This window comes from Epinephelus moara, chromosome 11 (assembly GCF_006386435.1).
Source record: "Epinephelus moara isolate mb chromosome 11, YSFRI_EMoa_1.0, whole genome shotgun sequence".
Lineage (NCBI taxonomy): Eukaryota > Metazoa > Chordata > Actinopteri > Perciformes > Serranidae > Epinephelus > Epinephelus moara.
In genome coordinates, this window is record NC_065516.1 from 24,625,296 (window position 1) to 24,642,876 (window position 17,581).

The 17,581-nt window shown below is 41.7% G+C and overlaps 2 protein-coding genes across 3 annotated transcripts; both read left to right on the plus strand.

Annotated features, from left to right (window-relative positions):
* The first annotated feature begins 40 nt into the window (after window positions 1-40).
* pign (phosphatidylinositol glycan anchor biosynthesis, class N) lies at window positions 41-11,982 on the plus strand. 2 transcript variants are annotated; one of them, XM_050056242.1, is made up of 29 exons: window positions 41-333; window positions 729-980; window positions 1,160-1,281; window positions 1,396-1,494; window positions 1,640-1,746; window positions 2,110-2,234; window positions 2,322-2,452; window positions 2,547-2,666; window positions 2,867-2,907; window positions 3,030-3,089; window positions 3,245-3,337; window positions 3,597-3,652; window positions 3,964-4,042; window positions 4,165-4,347; window positions 4,480-4,619; window positions 4,962-5,061; window positions 5,231-5,323; window positions 5,870-5,961; window positions 6,498-6,603; window positions 6,705-6,813; window positions 7,985-8,087; window positions 8,198-8,300; window positions 8,783-8,869; window positions 8,988-9,043; window positions 9,406-9,481; window positions 9,700-9,773; window positions 10,150-10,192; window positions 10,973-11,025; window positions 11,173-11,982. In XM_050056242.1, the coding sequence occupies exons 2-29, from the start codon at window positions 754-756 to the stop codon at window positions 11,294-11,296; spliced, it is 2,802 nt and encodes a 933-aa protein (XP_049912199.1). In that variant the 5' UTR covers window positions 41-333; window positions 729-753; the 3' UTR covers window positions 11,297-11,982. The 2 variants fall into 2 exon arrangements, with proteins under 2 accessions (XP_049912199.1, XP_049912200.1); XM_050056243.1 differs by lacking the exons at window positions 41-333; window positions 729-980; window positions 1,160-1,281; window positions 1,396-1,494 and having other exon boundaries at window positions 1,640-1,751.
* Window positions 11,983-13,777: 1,795 nt separating this feature from the next.
* Window positions 13,778-17,337, plus strand: LOC126397802 (probable G-protein coupled receptor 141). Its single transcript, XM_050056763.1, has 2 exons — window positions 13,778-13,939; window positions 14,459-17,337. The coding sequence occupies exon 2, from the start codon at window positions 14,459-14,461 to the stop codon at window positions 15,392-15,394; it is 936 nt and encodes a 311-aa protein (XP_049912720.1). The 5' UTR covers window positions 13,778-13,939; the 3' UTR covers window positions 15,395-17,337.
* Window positions 17,338-17,581: the final 244 nt, after the last annotated feature.

Here is a 17,581-nt window from a genome sequence, read left to right on the forward strand (position 1 = left end):
GCTGCAACGTACACACGTCTACGTAAACCGTCAAAGTCACAACACGGAAGTGGCTGCTCATGCTACCTGAATTTCTTGTACTAATCTTCTTATGTAGCAAGACGGACAGTTGGTTTCGTAAAAGGACGCACGTAAAGATTACGTGGATCTTGTTTCGTACAACAACGCCTTAACCTGTCGGATTTTCTGGACATGTAATCGGTTATCTACGAAGATAAAATGGGATCTGAAACAGGTGAACGGGCACAATGACTGTATTTGCTCTCCTGTTCATTCAAAAACGAGACAGCGTCCCCCGTTTCTATGGGCAGATCCCTCCGACGTTACGCACAGGTACTTATTTTTGCATGGCCTAAAGATATGACTGCTTTATTTTAAACAAGCTTCAATAACCAGTGGCCCATTAGGTGACTTAACACTGAAATGTACCCTAACTATTAAAGTCATTTCTGCACCATGCACCTAATGGCATATGGTGACTGATGGATTACCCCTGCCCTTAAGCAGTCCTTTACATGGCACACATTCTAGCTTATCCAGTCTATATTATACTAAACCTTTCTAAAACCTGCTTCTACATTTGAACTAACCTCTTAATCCTGACCTGTATGACTTAATGTTTGCCCATAGTCATTTTCAGTATGTCTTTATTTCTATGTCTCCTTCCTCTTATCTTCTTTCTCTTGCAAACACAATCAATCTGCATTCTTCCTTCGGTTGATCTGCAGACCCAGCTCAGCGTTGACACTCAAAATGCGGATGATCACCTTCTTCCTGGTTGGACTGACAGTCCATGTGGTCTTCTTCCTCTCCATCTTTGACATCTACTTCACCTCTCCCCTGGTCCATGGCATGACCCCGCAGGTCACACCGCTGCCACCCCCTGCGTCCAGACTGGTGTTAGTGGTGGCCGATGGTCTCAGAGCAGACAGTCTCTTCACACTCCTCCCAAACGGCTCATCCAGGGCCCCATACTTGAGGTTAGGAAACCGGTACAGAGCACACCACATTAAAGCTCACAAGCTTTTATGTGGTGTGCCTGTCTCTGTATCAATTACTCCAGTACAAGTGTTATTCTGGATAGTTTTCTTCCATGCTTTGCAACTCCTCATTAGCTGGTGTTTGTGTGTGCACGTGTGTGTGTGTTTCCCAATATCAGGAGGGTAATGGAGGAGAGTGGTACCTGGGGTGTATCACACACTCGCGTGCCAACTGAGTCTCGCCCCGGTCATGTTGCTCTCATCGCTGGCTTCTATGAGGATGTTAGTGCTGTTGCTAAAGGTACAGAAAAGGCTATGTGAAAGATTAATAACTTGTGATACTGTTATATCTGTTTGTGAATGCAAGTGCAATGACCTTTTGTGTGTGTGTGTGTATGTGTGTGTGTGTGTTCAGGGTGGAAGGAGAATCCTGTAGAGTTTGACTCAGTGTTTAATGAGACCAGACACACCTGGTGCTGGGGCAGCCCTGATATCCTGCCAATGTTTGCTAAAGGTATACAGTCACACACAACACAATCAGAACCACCAGCCTAATCAATATAAAAGCAAACAGTCACAGATAAAGTCTGTATCAAAAATCAGAAATTTAAGCTCAGTAACATGTAACAAAGCTCAGTTGCATGCTGTGGTTCTTCCAGGTGCCAGTGGAGACCATGTGTATACTCACACATACCCAGCACAGGAGGAGGACTTTGCATCCACAGATGCCTCCAGGCTGGACAGCTGGGTGTTCACTCAAGTCAAAGTATGGTAGTGGAAGAACTAATGATAATCATGCATGTTGTGATGAATCTGTTGATAATATGTAATAATTAAGTCATAGAATTTTAGATAAATTACTGGCTTGTGTAAAACCCATCTCTCTACTTTCGTATTGTCAGTTATTGCAGCAAGGGTCACGGGTTGTTATAAAGTTATGTTTGTTATTGGTGGTCACATAATGCATTTTCATGTCGCAAAATGTGAAGCCACGTGGAGTCATTACAATAGCTTTTAGTGCGTCTGCTACAAGCCTTCCTACAAGACTCCCTTGTTGCTATCAGTGAAAATTTGCACATTGCTATCTTGACTGAATCCATCTACCACTTTATTTTTCTTCCCACACTAGTCATTCTTTCAGTCAGCAAAGTCTAACTCCAGTCTGAGGGCCAGTCTGCTCGAAGATAAGAACGTCCTCTTCCTGCATCTGCTGGGCATCGACACAAACGGACATGCTCACAGACCAATGTCAAAGTAAGAGAAACGCTATTAGGATTTGTTGTTGTCTGATTGCACTTCAAAAAACCTAGGTAGTGATAACTTTATTTTGTATTTGTCTAGGGAGTACTTAGATAATATTGGTCTAGTGGACACTGGTGTAGCCGAGTTGGTGTCTATGGTAGAAGACTTCTTTGGTCATGATGGCAGAACGGCCTATGTATTCACCTCCGATCACGGCATGACAAACTGGGGTAAGACTCTCATTTGTGTATGTGTGCAATAAAAAAATCTGTTCATCAGCATATGAATTCACTGGAGTATTTAATATCGTCTGTGTGTCTCCAGGTTCACATGGTGCAGGCCATCCCTCTGAGACACTCACCCCTTTAGTGGTATGGGGAGCAGGGGTTCATAATGCCCACAAAGTTACTATACCCCAACCGTACAATGATAGCTTCCTACAAGGTGGGTGCTAATCTCATGTACTCGCTTCTGTTTCTCAAGCAGGTGTTTTTAGCTTTAGTTTAGGACCCAGGTTCCTCTATGCCCACTAAAGCCGATTTAAAAAATACATATATTATTGGGCAGAGTGGAATTTAGTTTTTTATTTGCATTTTTCGCGTCTACGTCGTTGTCATGATTTTTATCCCTGCTGTCTCTCTCAGATTGGAATCTGGAGCACCTTCGGAGAGTTGACGTCAATCAGGTAAGGCCCGTGGCCACTGTCATCAATTATTGCCATGTAATATAAAATGCCAAAAAGCAGTGATATGACACAACAGCAGTAGTAAACTGAAATATGATCTATTTTTTCGTTGTTTTCTGCAGGCAGACATCGCTCCCCTCATGGCTTCTCTCATTGGTGTGCCCTTTCCTGTCAACTCTGTGGTAAGTCCAGAAAGGACAAAAGAAACGTTCTAGTCATTTTCATCCTGCAAAGTTGAATCTAAGTGTTCACGGCTTCACTAAAGTTGTCGAAAAGGGATTTTAAAAGTACAAAAGTGTGTGTCCAAACACCTTAATGTGTATTTGTGTCTCTTCAGGGTGTGTTACCTCTTCTCTACCTTAACAATAGTGACCAGTTCAAGGCAGAGAGCATGTACACTAATGCTATTCAAGTACTGGAGCAATACAAGGTATGAAAGCATTCAGCTCTGCTATTACTGATGTGCTTCATTGTTGAACTCAAATAAATATGCAGATATTAATAGTGATAAATAAGCAACAATATTGTCAGTTGGAAGTATACGACCAGTCAGATGTATTTGATTCATACCAATAACTTCCAAATGATAGATTTAAACACTGTGTCATTTTTAACTTGTGAGTTGTGGAAGGCCTTTCGCTGCACATGTCTATGAATCCATAGTGACTGAGCTGTTTATGTTTTTACAGACGAAAATGACGCAGAAGAAGGAGACAACTTTGCCTTTTTTGTTCACCCCATACCAGTAAGTACAGTTAGTGACTTGTAATAATTGTGAATTAGTGAATTAACAACATTACCTTTTATGTACAAAGTGTGCAAGGCTTGGACAGATATATTTCCGTAAGACTATCAAAGGCTGCAAATGCTGAGGTACTCTATTGCAGGTCCATGCAAAATAATAAGCAGCGCAATGTGCTGATATTATTGTGGTTGTGTAAATATGAAGGCAAATGAAGTACGTTTCATTCGGTCAAAAAAATAATAATTCCAGACCGCATTTAAATGCAATTTCATGCACTCTGTCTTTATTGCCTCGTCTCACTATTTTCCCAGACTACTGACTGAGTCAAAACAAGCGGAAATCATCCACAAGGCCAGAATACTGATTCAGCTGGAGAAGTATGACGATGCTGTGAGTATTTGGGAAGGGACAGCCTGCAGCTTACATACTAATATACATGATTGTATAATATTCAGCTGATGTTGCAGTATAAAGTTAGTTCTTTTCATTCCTCCTCACCTGTCTCCTGTCAGATCTCCCTGTGCCACTCTCTCATATCCAACGCTCTGGATGGCTTGGTCTACTACCACACCTACGACAGGTTCTTCCTGGGTTGCAGTGTGGTGCTGGGATTTGTAGGCTGGACCTCGTATGTCGTCCTAGTCATACTGAAGACTCACGCCAGCCTCAATAGAAACCCAAGCCTCCTCAAACAGGTCGGGCCACTACTGTATAATCCATCTTTCTTTGTCTCCAAAGATCCCCTTTACTTAGACAAGTTTATAAAACTTGAATGTCTCGTTAAATTACATTTTTTGTTGGTGCTCTGCTCCTGTGTATGTGCACAGACTCCCAGCCATACCCTGGCGAGGCTGTGTGTATTTGTGACGGTGGTGATCACCGTGTTCCTGCTCATCCAAAGGAGTCCCCTCACTTACTATGTTTACTGCCTGCTGCCTGTGCCTGTGTGGTACTCTGTCCTTAAAGAGTAAGTAACACACATTTAAGATAAAAGCATGAAACACATATGCACACACACATTACACTCTAGTCAAACAAATGTGTGTAGCTCCTGAACGCTGGTCTCAGAGAGTGGGCGAGCAAACACGCAGGGAGATCTCAGCAATGAATGAATGCAGCAGTTTTCATTGAGTGTAATTTAGCTCAAACATACTTGGCCATGCATGTGTGGCACAGCTGCAGTGAGGTGTTAATTAGATCCTTTGAAGTGGTTTTGTGTCCATTCGTGTTTTAATGGATGAAAGGAAGGGTCTTTTTTTCCTCTCCCTTGTACCACAGGAAAAATAATCTTATTAATGGTCCATTTTAGGTCTGGGACTCTCACAGATTTGGTCCACTCAGCTCCCTCTCTGCCGCTGTGGAAGTGTTTTGGCTATTTTGTGCTGGTGGCGTTTGGGATCGAGCTTCTGGTAGGAGTCTTTAATGTCTTCTAACGGACAGTCAGAGGCATATATGTGCATCAGAACACTGATACACATGCAGTACATATTACAAATTGTTCATTATATATAGGACTTAGTGTGTGCAGTTTGAGGTGATGCTGTAATGTGGATGACAGCTTACCTTTGCTGCCCCCAGGTGGTGAGTTTCTTCCATCGCGCCATGCTGACTGTGGGCCTGGCTGCCCTCTCTGTGTGGCCCTTTCTGACTGGAATTTTTGGCAAGGCTAAGGTAACTACAGTGCATCACAGATCACCGCTTCAGCAGTCATGGTACACAGGGGGAAAATCCTGGTATTTGAATATTTACATACCTGAAAAGGTTATGGAAAATGATGTGTCATCGAGTTTGGGAATACAAGGTACAGTCTCCTGCAAATGAAGCGTTAACACAGAGGCGCATTTCCTGTTCCTTCAGCCACCAAACAGACAAATTGGTGATTTAAAATAAATGAATTCATCCAGCGAACACAAATGTGTCATAACCACAGTCAACAGATAATGAAATCAGAATAATTCAGTTTTATTAAGATTGTGATCAGTGATTAAACCTGTTTTTTTCTTAGATTTGCATCATCAAATGCTCATTCTGCATTAACATATAATGTATAAAACATACAGAAGTACATATATTTGAACCAAAATTGCTGTTTTTCCACAAAAAAGTGAGCATGTTATTGTAAAGTATAGTTCTTGCACACATTTTGTGATACACAGTTTGTTAAATTATGAGATCACGTACAGTATCTAAGTGTATGACCTCATTGTCTCTGTGTAGTTCCGTTCACTGAGCTGGTGTCTGGGCTGCCTGTGCTTGGCTGCGTTCCCCTTGATGCCAGTCGTGGGCAGAGAGCCAAACATACATCTGGTGTGAGTGCTTCCTCTATTTGCTTACATTTATCAGAAAGTTTACCACAGTGTCCAGCCGTGGCAAAACTCAGAAGCCAGGTTAACCTCAGTCAGTTGCAAGGAAATAGATTTAATCTGTGTACTTAGGAAATCTTAGAGCTCATCGCAGAGTTGTGAAATGCGTTTGCAAGAAATCGTTTAAAGTTGGGTTATATGGTTGCAGTGTTTCAGTATCCTTTGTGATACCAATACATGTGCTTTAAAATCTGTCTAATGTAAATAATAATATTAAAATGAACTGTGTTGCATGTCTGAGTCAAAAACACACACAGGCTGTCTATTAGAAATGTGTAGTCTTCAAGACCAAGCCGAAATAACCCTGTTGACGTCATCAGAGCTATTTTCTGAGACTTCACCCAGAGCCATAGAAGACATACAGCTACTTCCACAAGCTAAGCAGGACTCTCTGTAACAAGCAAACTGCATACAGTATGTAAAGCTGTTTGTCATGTCCATGTCTGTAATAATAAGGCGACATATGATGTTTGTTTGCTCAGCACCTGTGCAGGTCTACTCACTCTCTTCACCTCAGCCTGTTACCTCTGGTCATCATGGCAGAGAACACCACTGCACGTCAGTGACAGACAGCAGTTTGTCACCCAGGTAACTACGGCACATCACGTCGTATGTGCGAGTGTGCCTGTGTGTGATTGTGTCATTCCATTTTCTAAAAATAAAAGATTACCTGTCAAACTCCACAACAGATGTTCCACGTGGCGGTGTGTGCGTACGTGCCGTCCCTCACACACTCCAGCCTGCAGCAGAAGCAGGGCCTGCCGCTTCTTAATCAGATCATCAGCTGGGCCACGTTAGGTAGGTGGACGTGAGTGGGCACTTGCAATCTTTTCATGGTCAACACCTTAGAATATCCTGGGGAGACTATAATCACATTTATGTGTCAATTATGTTGCCTTTTTAAATATTGATCAGAGATTTGTCCACCTGGGGTTTCACCTCGCTGTATTTGCATTTTTATCTGCGTGCAATTTTCGTAGCTTCGTCTGGGATGTGCGCTGCTTTTGTAGAGGCACATGGTCCCTACCTATGAAGTCCTTTACGTTCAGGTGTGCGCTGTGCCCAGGAACGTCCTGAACATAGTAAAAGAAGAAGAAAATAAGAAATCACAGGCAGGGGCAGGATTTCTGCAGATGAATAGACCACCACACTCTTCTACTGGGTCATAACTGATGATTGAGAGAAACTACATTTGTATGAGTCTATACATTGTTATATACCTGGCTAAAATAGCACATCCTGTACTATATGCCCTTCTAGCTGCAGCACGCCTCACCTATCCTGGGGCTGGGCAATATAATGACTATGTATGATACATTTTCAAGCAAGATACAAATTCAGGCAACACAGTCTATATCAATATAGGGTCAAGTTGCATTGCATAACGCAGACACGTGCAATGCAGCACTGCGCTGCTAGTGTGTGAGGTGGATCATTGCGCTGTTCTCCTTGGTGGTTGCAGTCTGTTTTGTAACATGGAGACAGCAGCAGGATGCAGGCGACAGATCTATTGACGCTATGTGCGTAAATAAAAAGATTGAAATCATTTTCCAGCGCTAGATTCATTTGAAAGGCCATGGAAAGATTTTTAATTGTTTCAAACCTACTCGATACTTTTATACTCATGTTACAGTTTTGTGTGCTGTGCTGCAAACCTTTAAACATCTGTAGGTCCAGTGCTGTGTGCAAAAAGTTAACATACAGCCCTGCTATTTATTTTATATAATGTTTCATTTACATGTTGTGCAGCTGTATATTTTCAAACAGGGGAATAAAACCCCTGTCTTTGCATTTAACTTTGATCACAGTCTGTTTTTATAAAAGTGTTTGTGACGTCTCAAATGTGGCTTTGACTTGCAACTGGAAACAAATACAGAGATATATATCGTGTATCACCATTCTGTAAATACCTAGGTATGAATTCTTGTCCTTATCCCCCAGCCCTAACCTGTCCCTTGTCTTTCCTCAGCATCTTCTATGCTGGTTCCACTGCTGAGCTCCACGCGCCTTTTCCACCGACTCCTCAGCATATTCCTCTCCCTCACAGCCACATACTTACTGCTCAGCACCGGGTGAGACAACATATTACACACACGCATCATGCAGCTGCAGCAACACGTCAAATTAAGCCCCGTGCAGTGTTTTATCATCACAGTTAAGCTATGTGTTTTCTCCCACCCAGGTCAGAGGCACTGTTCCCCCCGGTGCTATCTTGGTTGATGTTTGCGTGGATCAACATCGAACAGGAAGCTATGCTCGCGCAGGGTGTCTCTGGCAGACAAGAGGTAAAAAACCATCCGCTGTGTGTTTCCAAAGTTAGATTTGGTAGAGTGGTGTGAACTGCATGACTGAATGAGATGCAAATTTCACAAGTGAGGCAAGTGTGTTTCTGTGGGCTTCCACAGACTGTAGCTACCACTATTTTACACACGCTGGCCTCTCTGAGCGGAGGTGTTTTATTTATATAGGCACATTTACACCTATTTATTTAATATAAATATATTCTGAAGCCTCTGCTTATCCGTTCTTAAGTGTTCTGGTGTTAACATTTTTCTGCTATTCACTCCTTTAATGGCATTTCCTTAATGAAACAAACAGGGAAATCCCTACACATGATAACATACTGTAATCTGTGAAGTAGGTTTACATAAAGCTCTACATAATGTACATAAAGCCTCAGCGCTGATTGTTCCTTATCGTGTTCGGGTGTGTCTGTGAATGTGTATGAATGGGTGTACGGTCACGCTATTGTGTGTTTGTCTTTCAGCTCTCCACCATCGATTTCTCCGCAAACATCGACATCACCAAGATCCGACAGCTGAAGCTGGATGACATCAGGCGATCGTATTTTTTTGTATCCGTTTCTCAGAGTCTTTTCAACAGTGACATCAGCTAAAGCACAAATAAATAACCACTAGTGTTTCTGCCTCAGTGGAGTCATATACTTTCCTTGACTGTACGTTTTCTGCCAGGTATTCTTTATAATAACTGCTTTCTTCGGCACAGGGAACATAGCTTCCATTAACAGGTATGTAGGCCTTTGTATGCAGATGTATTTGTGTGTGTTCAGTGACAGGAAGTTGTCTTAAGGGGGGTTGTGTGGCTTTGCATGTTCATCATGGGTGAAGTGAATGTCGGGTAAGAGGTTGACTGGGGATGTGTGCTTTTTTTTTTTTGATTATAGGAAGGATGTAAGTGGTCTGTGGGGGAAAAAAACAGTAGACTCATACTGTCTTTGCATTGTTGTGTAGACCAGCCAATCGTTTTTGTAGTCCATGCCTCAGGTTACAAAGATAAATAAATCTATGCAGGACAGATTTGTGCTCTGAATGAATGACTCTACAGGTTTTGAAGTTGTCTGCAGTCACTTCCTCTGCTTCTCTCTCCTAGTTTTGACCCAGCATCTGTTTATTGCTTCCTCACCGTCTTCAACCCCTTCATCATGGGAGGGCTGATGATGTGGAAGGTATATTTTTAACACTTTCCTTTTATGGTATACGCCGCGTACCCACTCGGCAAGTTTTCTTTCAGCTCAAGAAGTGAGTTCCCGAGAAAGGGAAGTAGTCTTGCAGACTGTGACGAGTCATAATCTATCGATGCATCTGTTGATGTCTGGGAAATGTGCTTCAATTAATTTCCCCGTCCTTCGTTACATCTGAAATGTCTTGTCCTTTGTTCCTCCAGGTTATTATCCCGTTCATAATAGTGATGTGTACGTTTGAGACCATCCAAGTTGCAACACAGCTCTCATCGAGAAGGTAACTCCTTTAAAATAAGATAGCCAACTGGCACGAGCCTTTATCATTGATCTGATCACTGATCTATTAGCGTAAACTACATCTCTTAATGTCAGATCCATGATCGCCTCGCAGACGCCAGCAGAAGTGCGCATGTCATCTTGTATGCAGTTTTAAATTTAAAACAGCTATTTGCATCTTAGACAGAATTTGTGTCAGGTGTACATCTTAAACCACACGTCAGCTCAGTTAACTAAAGAATATGTGCCTTTCATTTCGTGGTTTATGGTGTGTGAAGAGGGTTTCGATCTACTGTTCATACTGTACGAGAAGTAGACGTGTCGTTGCGGCTTTTAGTGCTTTCTCACCTCTGTGCTTGTGTATTCCTCTCTTCTAGTTTGTTCCTCATTGTTCTGGTCATCTCCGACTTGATGGCTCTGGTAAGGCTGTCTGAACGGTTAAAAAGAGTTGAGTGTTGGGTTAAAGCAGTGGTTCCCTACTGGTGGGTCGCGGGTCCATTCTGAATGGACCGCAAGTGACTCGCACGTGTCACGTTTGTGAGTGACTAACTTAACAGAGACAGCAAACTAGCTCAACGACATGGCCAAACACAAGTATGACCAGTTGGGAACCACTGGGTTAAAGGGACAGTTCACCCCAAAATCAAAAATGCATATTTTTCATCTTACCTGTGGTGCTACTTATCCATCTAGTTTTGGTGTGACTTGCCATGCATCCATGAGTAGATGTATGCTTCTTTCTGCACGCTGATACAAGTGGTGGGTTTATTTCTGTAGGAAGAAAATAGTTCCTACATGAAACTGCTCACAACAAGGTCTGTGGATTATCTTGAGTAACCAGGTCATGGTTTCAGAGACAGTGCTGTTGAGTTTTTCAAATTTATTTTTTGTATTTTATGCACCACAAGTCACATCTTGTTCCGTTATATTTGAGAGAAGGCCAGACATCTCTATGGTAGACAGATGAATTTATTTATTTCATTTTGTTTTAATGTTATTAAAAATATACAGTTTAAAACATCATACAACCACAACAAACTATAAACATTGAAGGCACAATAAAATACATAAACCGCAATCCACTACAGGTAAGAGGAAACTGTCCCTTTAAAGGTGGACTGTGACATTCCTTGTCAAATTATTTTTGTCTTCTATCTCCTCCATCAAAATCAATTTTTAACTCGCACTTCCTCTCCTCAGCATTTTTTCTTCCTGGTGCAGGACTACGGCAGCTGGTTGGACATTGGCACCAGGTAAGTTAACTGAGTTATACACTGCTCTAAGTCTTAATTAATAACTTGACTCATATGCACACACTTTCCCTCTTCCACCCGTGTGACTATTTTTATTTGTGATGCGTACACATAAATACGCTCAACCTTTTCCTCCGTGTCTTTCAGCATTAGTCATTATGTGATAGTGATGTCGATGACCATCTTCCTGATGTTGCTCAGTGTGTTCACACACACTCTCACCTCGCAAAGACTCATCCTGTGGAGGAGACCCAAGATGCACTTCCCCTAAATAAACACGCGTTTGTGTGCGCTTGTGCATCCGCACGTACTAGTGAAACCAAAATGTTTAGTATTTATTTGACTTTTTTAGATACCTTTAATTTAGCATTTGCCTTATTGAGCCAGAGTTTGTTTATTTAAGATATGGGATGTTGTTTTGGGACTTAATACACGCCACTTTGGAAATCCCCTCTCATGTATGTCATTTGTAGTCAGATACTTTAAATCATCCTCTTACAACTGCTTAAAAAATTGTACCACAAACATGACTATGGCTGAAAATTACATGATGGTCTTACATAGAGAATTACTTAAAAGCCCAATATCACATATTACAATTTGCCTCAGAGGGCTTTACAGCATCCCTCTGTCTTTGATCCTCACAGCGAATAAGGAAAAACTCCCTCAAAAAAACCCTTTAACAGGGGAAGGAAGGAGGGAAGGAAGGAAGGAAGGAAGGAAGAGAAACTGAGGAGGGATCCCTCCTCCGGGATGGACAGACATGCAACATTCTCAGTAGAAACTACTGTCCATAACAGTTCCTTCCTTGTATTCATATAAAATAACCACTTACTGGGGCGTCGGTGGCTTAGTGGTAGAGCAGGCGCCCCATGTACAAGGCTGTTGCCGCAGCGGCCCGGGTTCGACTCCAGCCTGTGGCCCTTTGCTGCATGTCACTCCCTCTCTCTCTCCCCCTTTCACACTTGTCTGTCAAATAAAGGCTAAAAAATATCTTAAAATAAAAAAATAACCACTTACTGCTCAGATAGGTGGTTTTGAAAAGGACATTTTCTGGAGTGGTGTAAGACTTTTGCACACTTCTGTTTGCACTGTATTCTTCTGTACACTCAGTGACTGTTCCAGCATCATTGTTTCTACATTAATCATTGATGAATTGACTAAGACCACTTGAATATTTGACTGTAAATTACGCCTTTGCCAACAGTGCTGATTTATGATCCACCAAAGAAAGGTAACGTCTCCAACTCTTTAAGTATGTAACAATGTTTCCTGTGAAGCTGCCTAAAACACGTCTTTGCTCAGAAGGAAAAGGGATGCTATTTTTATGTACCGTGTTTTTTTAACTTATAAAAATAAAGGAGTGGAATGGAAAACGGAATTTCCATAAAGGGCACCAAAGTATTGTACTTACTGCAACCATTAACAGAATTAAACTAGGAACAAGTGTAGTTATTGTGCTCTGTGTTTGCACATCAGAGAAGCTGTTGCCATGGGCTCGGCTTCGAAAATCTGGGAAGTTAAAAGAGTACAGGTGCACACTAGGATTGTATTTAAGAATGTTGATATGTGCGAAAAAGCCTGTGGTTTGTAAGTTTTAATAAATAAATTTTTAAAAAGTTGCTCTGCTGTGTGACATTGTCTTCTCAAACTATTCGTGACACCTTAAGAAAACCGTGTCACCTTGCTTTGTGGTCAGGGTCGTCACAAGGGGCTTTCCTCTGTCGGGAAATACAGTAAGGTGTTTCCCTAATATGCGAATAAATAAAATGCATTTCTGCTCCATTGCAGACTCAAAGGCCTGCAAAGTCAAAAGCTAAAGTCACAGTTTATGCCTGATATAACTTGTTGATGTTCATGGGAGATTAACACATTTGTCAACATCACAGCTCACATTACCACATCCTCTCTCACTTCTTCTCTTTTGAAATAGCCAATGCATTGACTCCAGGGTGTGTAGACCTCTGCCCTTGATGTTGCTGCAATAGTTTAAGAGCAGTGTAGGAGCTGTGAGACGTGTCTAGTAAGCCTGGGTAACCTTTTTTTTGAAATTATTACAATGTTAATTACTGTTTGTTGCACTGATAAAGACTGAGTCACATAAGAGATCTAAATGAACCTGGTAATTAAAGGTAAAAGATAAGACAAAAGCTGAACTTCTTGTTTTTGATATCGAAAAATAGAATGCAGAAGGAGCTGTAGGCGTTGGCGTTGCTGTGCATCAATGAAATCAGCATATTTTTTCTTGCTTGGAAGAATTCTTCTGCTTAAACAGTGTAGTGCATGTTTAAGTATTTATTCCCAAACAGGCATATTCTTTATGCTGGTAAATCCTCTGGTTACATCATGGTATAAATGTAAAGACACATCTGCAATCATGCACCTACCACCACCACCCCTTGCCTCTACTCCTCCTATCAACTCTATGTCTATGTCACCTCCACATCACAATCTGATGATCTGTACTTAGGTGAATACTGCAGACACAAAATAACGGGCGTGTGTAGAGGGGCGATCAGAAGGAGGAAGCAGCCAGCTCTCTGTGGTATGCAATCGTCTCCTGTTTCTGACAACGTGTGCACAAACAAATACACACAGTACACACTCACACACACACACCATGCAAAACTGGACTGTGGTTTCTGGTTTAAGCACACGCAAATGCACAGTTCATTTGCATAACCTTAACTTCCACACTAAGCTGGCACACACACACACACACACAGGCACGCACAAGCATACAGACGTAACTTTCTCAGACACACTGCAGAGCTTTCCCAGTGACGGCTGACACATTGTGAACGACTGCTTGCTGGAGATAATGTGCTTCAATGTAAAGGACACACACATCCTTTAATGCCTTATTTTCTCACACAAGAGCACTCAGCGGGCAGTTCCTTTTTAGAACCAAAAGGTAAGTTTACTGTAAATCCTCTGCTTTAACTTTAAGGTCATTATTGATGCAGTTTCCACTGTGGTAATGAGAATACTGTGAGTGATATATTTATTTCTATACTTAATGATATTTAAATACTGTAATTTTTTAAATATATTTTAATTATTACTTTCATTATTCTATTTTTTTCCAGTTAAACTGATAATATGTTGTAACGCCCTGAAGTATGTCAAACTAAATTTATGCTTTGGTTAATTTCCTTATCTGGATTATGTATTATATGTGTATTTAAATATGAGCAAATATCTCAACAGTTAAGACTGTAAATACAATGTGGTGTTGTGTCTAAGAGCTTCTCTGGCTTTTCTTTATTTTTTTAAGTCGAGTCAGCTTTACATATATAGCTCGATATCACAAACCACAAATTTGCCTCTAGGAGCTTCACAGTCTGTAAAGTACATGACACCTCTGTGCGGATAAGAAAAAACTCTCCCCTTTTTTCTCTCTTGTATCGGTCCCTTTCTTTCTCTACGTAAGATGAATTCCACGGTAACCCAAAGCGCACTATCCTCGGCCATGAGCTCTATGATGACCTCAAACCCCTTAACCAGTGGCTCAAAACTGTTGGATGATCCTCCAAAGTACCACCCAGCCCTCCTGGCCATCTACTCTGTGGTTCTGCTCAGCGGCACCATCAGCCTGAGCCTGATGATGCACATCATGAAGTCCAGCACAACATCCATCACCTCCATCGCCGTACTCAACCTGATCTTCGCCCACTTCGTCTTCCTTCTCACTGTGCCCTTCAGGATTTACTACTACGCTACTTATCAGTGGAACCTGGGCCTCGGGTGGTGTAAAGTGGTCAGCAGCATGATCCACATCCACATGTACATGTCTTTCATCTTCTACGTGATCATCCTCATCACGCGCCTGATGTCGTTCTACCACAGAGACGACCGGGTGGCGTCCCTCCAGAAGATGCATGCGCTTGTCGGCAGTGCTGTGGTGTGGCTGGTGGTGCTTATCACAGTCCCGTGCATAATCCATTTTTCCTATGGCAAGGATCAGGGGCTGAACAATAACAATACCACACGCTGCTTCCAGTTCGGGAACAACATAAAGTCTTCTGCCAAGGTGTTGAACTACATCATAAGCACACTCATCATAGTGGTGGCCACCGTGCTGACAGCCCTCCAAGCCAATGTCTTGAGGGTTTTATACAGGAAGCACCACGAGGGATGCACCTCTCAGCAGGACTTCGGGGCTCAGCTGAAGAGTCTGTGCTTTGCTCTCATCATGGTGGTCTGCTTCATCCCTTACCACATATTCCGTCTGAACTACTTAGAACAGCTCCACCTGCAGGATGTCAACGAGTTGTTTCTGAGTCTGACCACTTTCAACTGTTTGGACATGCTCACCTTTTTGGGAAGGAGAACTTGCTACATGTGTTACCCTGGAAAGGCTATCTGACAGCTGTTGGTAGCATGTGTGTCGGGGGGGTTGCTTTTAATTTGTAACTTCATTTCACTTTGCTTTTCATCATTGCATTATGAGTTTCTAGTAAGAGATTTGCTTCATTACAGGGTCAATGTGTATGATTTAGGGGGATGTATTGGCAGAAATTACATCTATTATAATGAGTATGTTTTCGTTACCTTAGAATGAGCTGTTTATATCTACATAGGGAGTGGATCCTTGTCTACGAAGATCACCATGTTGCACCTGTATGTTTCTACAGTAGCCCAGAAAGGACGAACCAAACACTGGCTCTAGATAGGGCCATTCATGTTTTCACGTTGGTCACTGTGATTAGAGATAGCACTGGCGATCTGAACTGGTCAGTGGCGAAAAAAAGCACTTTTAATGCGCAAACTTATACGAGACGCACTTGCCCCCATATCTACCTCGCGGCTGCCGGCTGCATCCGCCTCCCTCAATACTGAACCAATTTTAAAATGAGTTGTACCTATGAATCATATGCACACATACACATGGGGAAATAGGGCCCAGGTTGAAAAATACCGAAGTTATCCTTTAAGTTTTCGTCTCAAGGTTTACTTAAAATGTTCACTTAAGTATTTATGGTTTTCTCCTTGTCTTGGTCTTATACTTAAGGAATCCCTAGACCATTGCACGAAAGAACTTAGCAACCAAAGCAAGGTTAAAAAAAACTTAAGGTACCTTTGACTCTATCTTAACTGCAACATGACCGAGTTTATGTTGATGATTGAAAATACCTAACACACCCTGAGAAGAGTGTTCTGCGACCAGTTGAACCCAACAGATTTTACACTATAGGTGTGACTGAATTTATTTTTCTTGCCGTTTCTTCCTATAATCGTTTTCTGTTTCCTGGTATTTGGGGATCAAATTTACTTTGTAGTTTGTGCTTGCTATAATTGCTTTCCCCCAGAAGTACATTTATTTCCTCCTCTGACCAATATGGTTTCCTTGTCTTCTGTTCTTCTGCATTTTTTTCACTACCTAACTATAAGCCAACTTAGTGAGACGATAACAGGCATCACAAGCGTGAGTCTAAGCCAAAAAACAATCTCTTTCGGCGCAGTAAGCGAATTAACATTTTTTATAAACCTTTTAAGGGATTCTGTGTAACTGTGTGAGTCCCTCGGCTAAGGAGAAATTAGGCCTTAAGGAGAAAACTGAAAGTGTTTTGTGCAACTGGTCCCTGGATCTTGAGTTATCGAAGAAAAAGGTGAGCGCACATTAGCAGGTGCTGGGCTAGCGGCCTTTCTCTAGCATGCCGAACACCCTAGGAGAAACACTGATTTGTATCATATTCAGTGTTCTGACTGGTTTAAATCATCTGTTTTGGAGAGGAAGACACTTCTATGGATAATTCAGAGCAATGAAGGAATTCTAATAAGGAGAAGTTTCAGCTGGTTGCAATACATAATCCTCACCACTAGATGCCACTAAATCCCCCTAAACCTTACACACTGATCCTTTAATCCTACCAGTTGTGTCATCTGCAGTTTTTTTTTGTTTTTTTTGTGATGTGACTTATTAAACTGTGTTGTACTTAATTAAATTATTATAATAATGTTTGCCTTTATTTGATAGCTGAAAGTTGTTGAGAAACCTGTAGTGATAGTTGAGAGAGGTGTGACATGATGTAGTAAAGGCCAATGTAGTGTGTGTCTTAACCTACTACCAGGGCACCTTTTAAAATGTGTTTCTATTTATGAAAGAATGTGACATGTCTGGAAACTGTCCTTTGCTTTTTCAAAATGAATGAACTCTTGCCATCTGCTGGTCTTTGGATATACTACACAGGCCTCAAGCTTAACATTTGTAATGCTAGATTATGCTAATGGTCTTTACTGTAAGTTTCTTCATGTTTCTTACAAAGTGTGACTTCATATGAAATACGTGAGTGGAAATACAAAGATAAATATATTTTACCATATTTGCTAACACTTAACCCCTGTGTGCATAGCTGGAGTGAAATAAATGTCTAAAATTGTTACTTTTTTACCATTATTTTGTGAAACATTACCTCAACCCTCTTGGATCTTTTACCTCCTGCCCTCGGAAGTGGTGTCAGAGGCCCCGGCTGATATACACACATGCACACAAACACACACACCTGGTGATCCTTTCCTTTTGGTTTTTATGGCTCTGGGTTACTGTTTAACA

What these genes read in the sequence shown, in the direction of transcription:
- pign (XM_050056242.1), top strand. Translation starts at nt 754, where the DNA reads ATGCGGATGATCACCTTCTTCCTGGTTGGACTGACAGTCCATGTGGTC. An exon ending in GGGTGTTCACTCAAGTCAAA is followed by an intron (nt 1,747 to 2,109) that starts GTATGGTAGTGG and finishes TTCCCACACTAG; the next exon opens with TCATTCTTTCAGTCAGCAAA. An exon ending in GAGGGCTGATGATGTGGAAG is followed by an intron (nt 9,482 to 9,699) that starts GTATATTTTTAA and finishes TTGTTCCTCCAG; the next exon opens with GTTATTATCCCGTTCATAAT.
- LOC126397802 (XM_050056763.1), top strand. Translation starts at nt 14,459, where the DNA reads ATGAATTCCACGGTAACCCAAAGCGCACTATCCTCGGCCATGAGCTCT.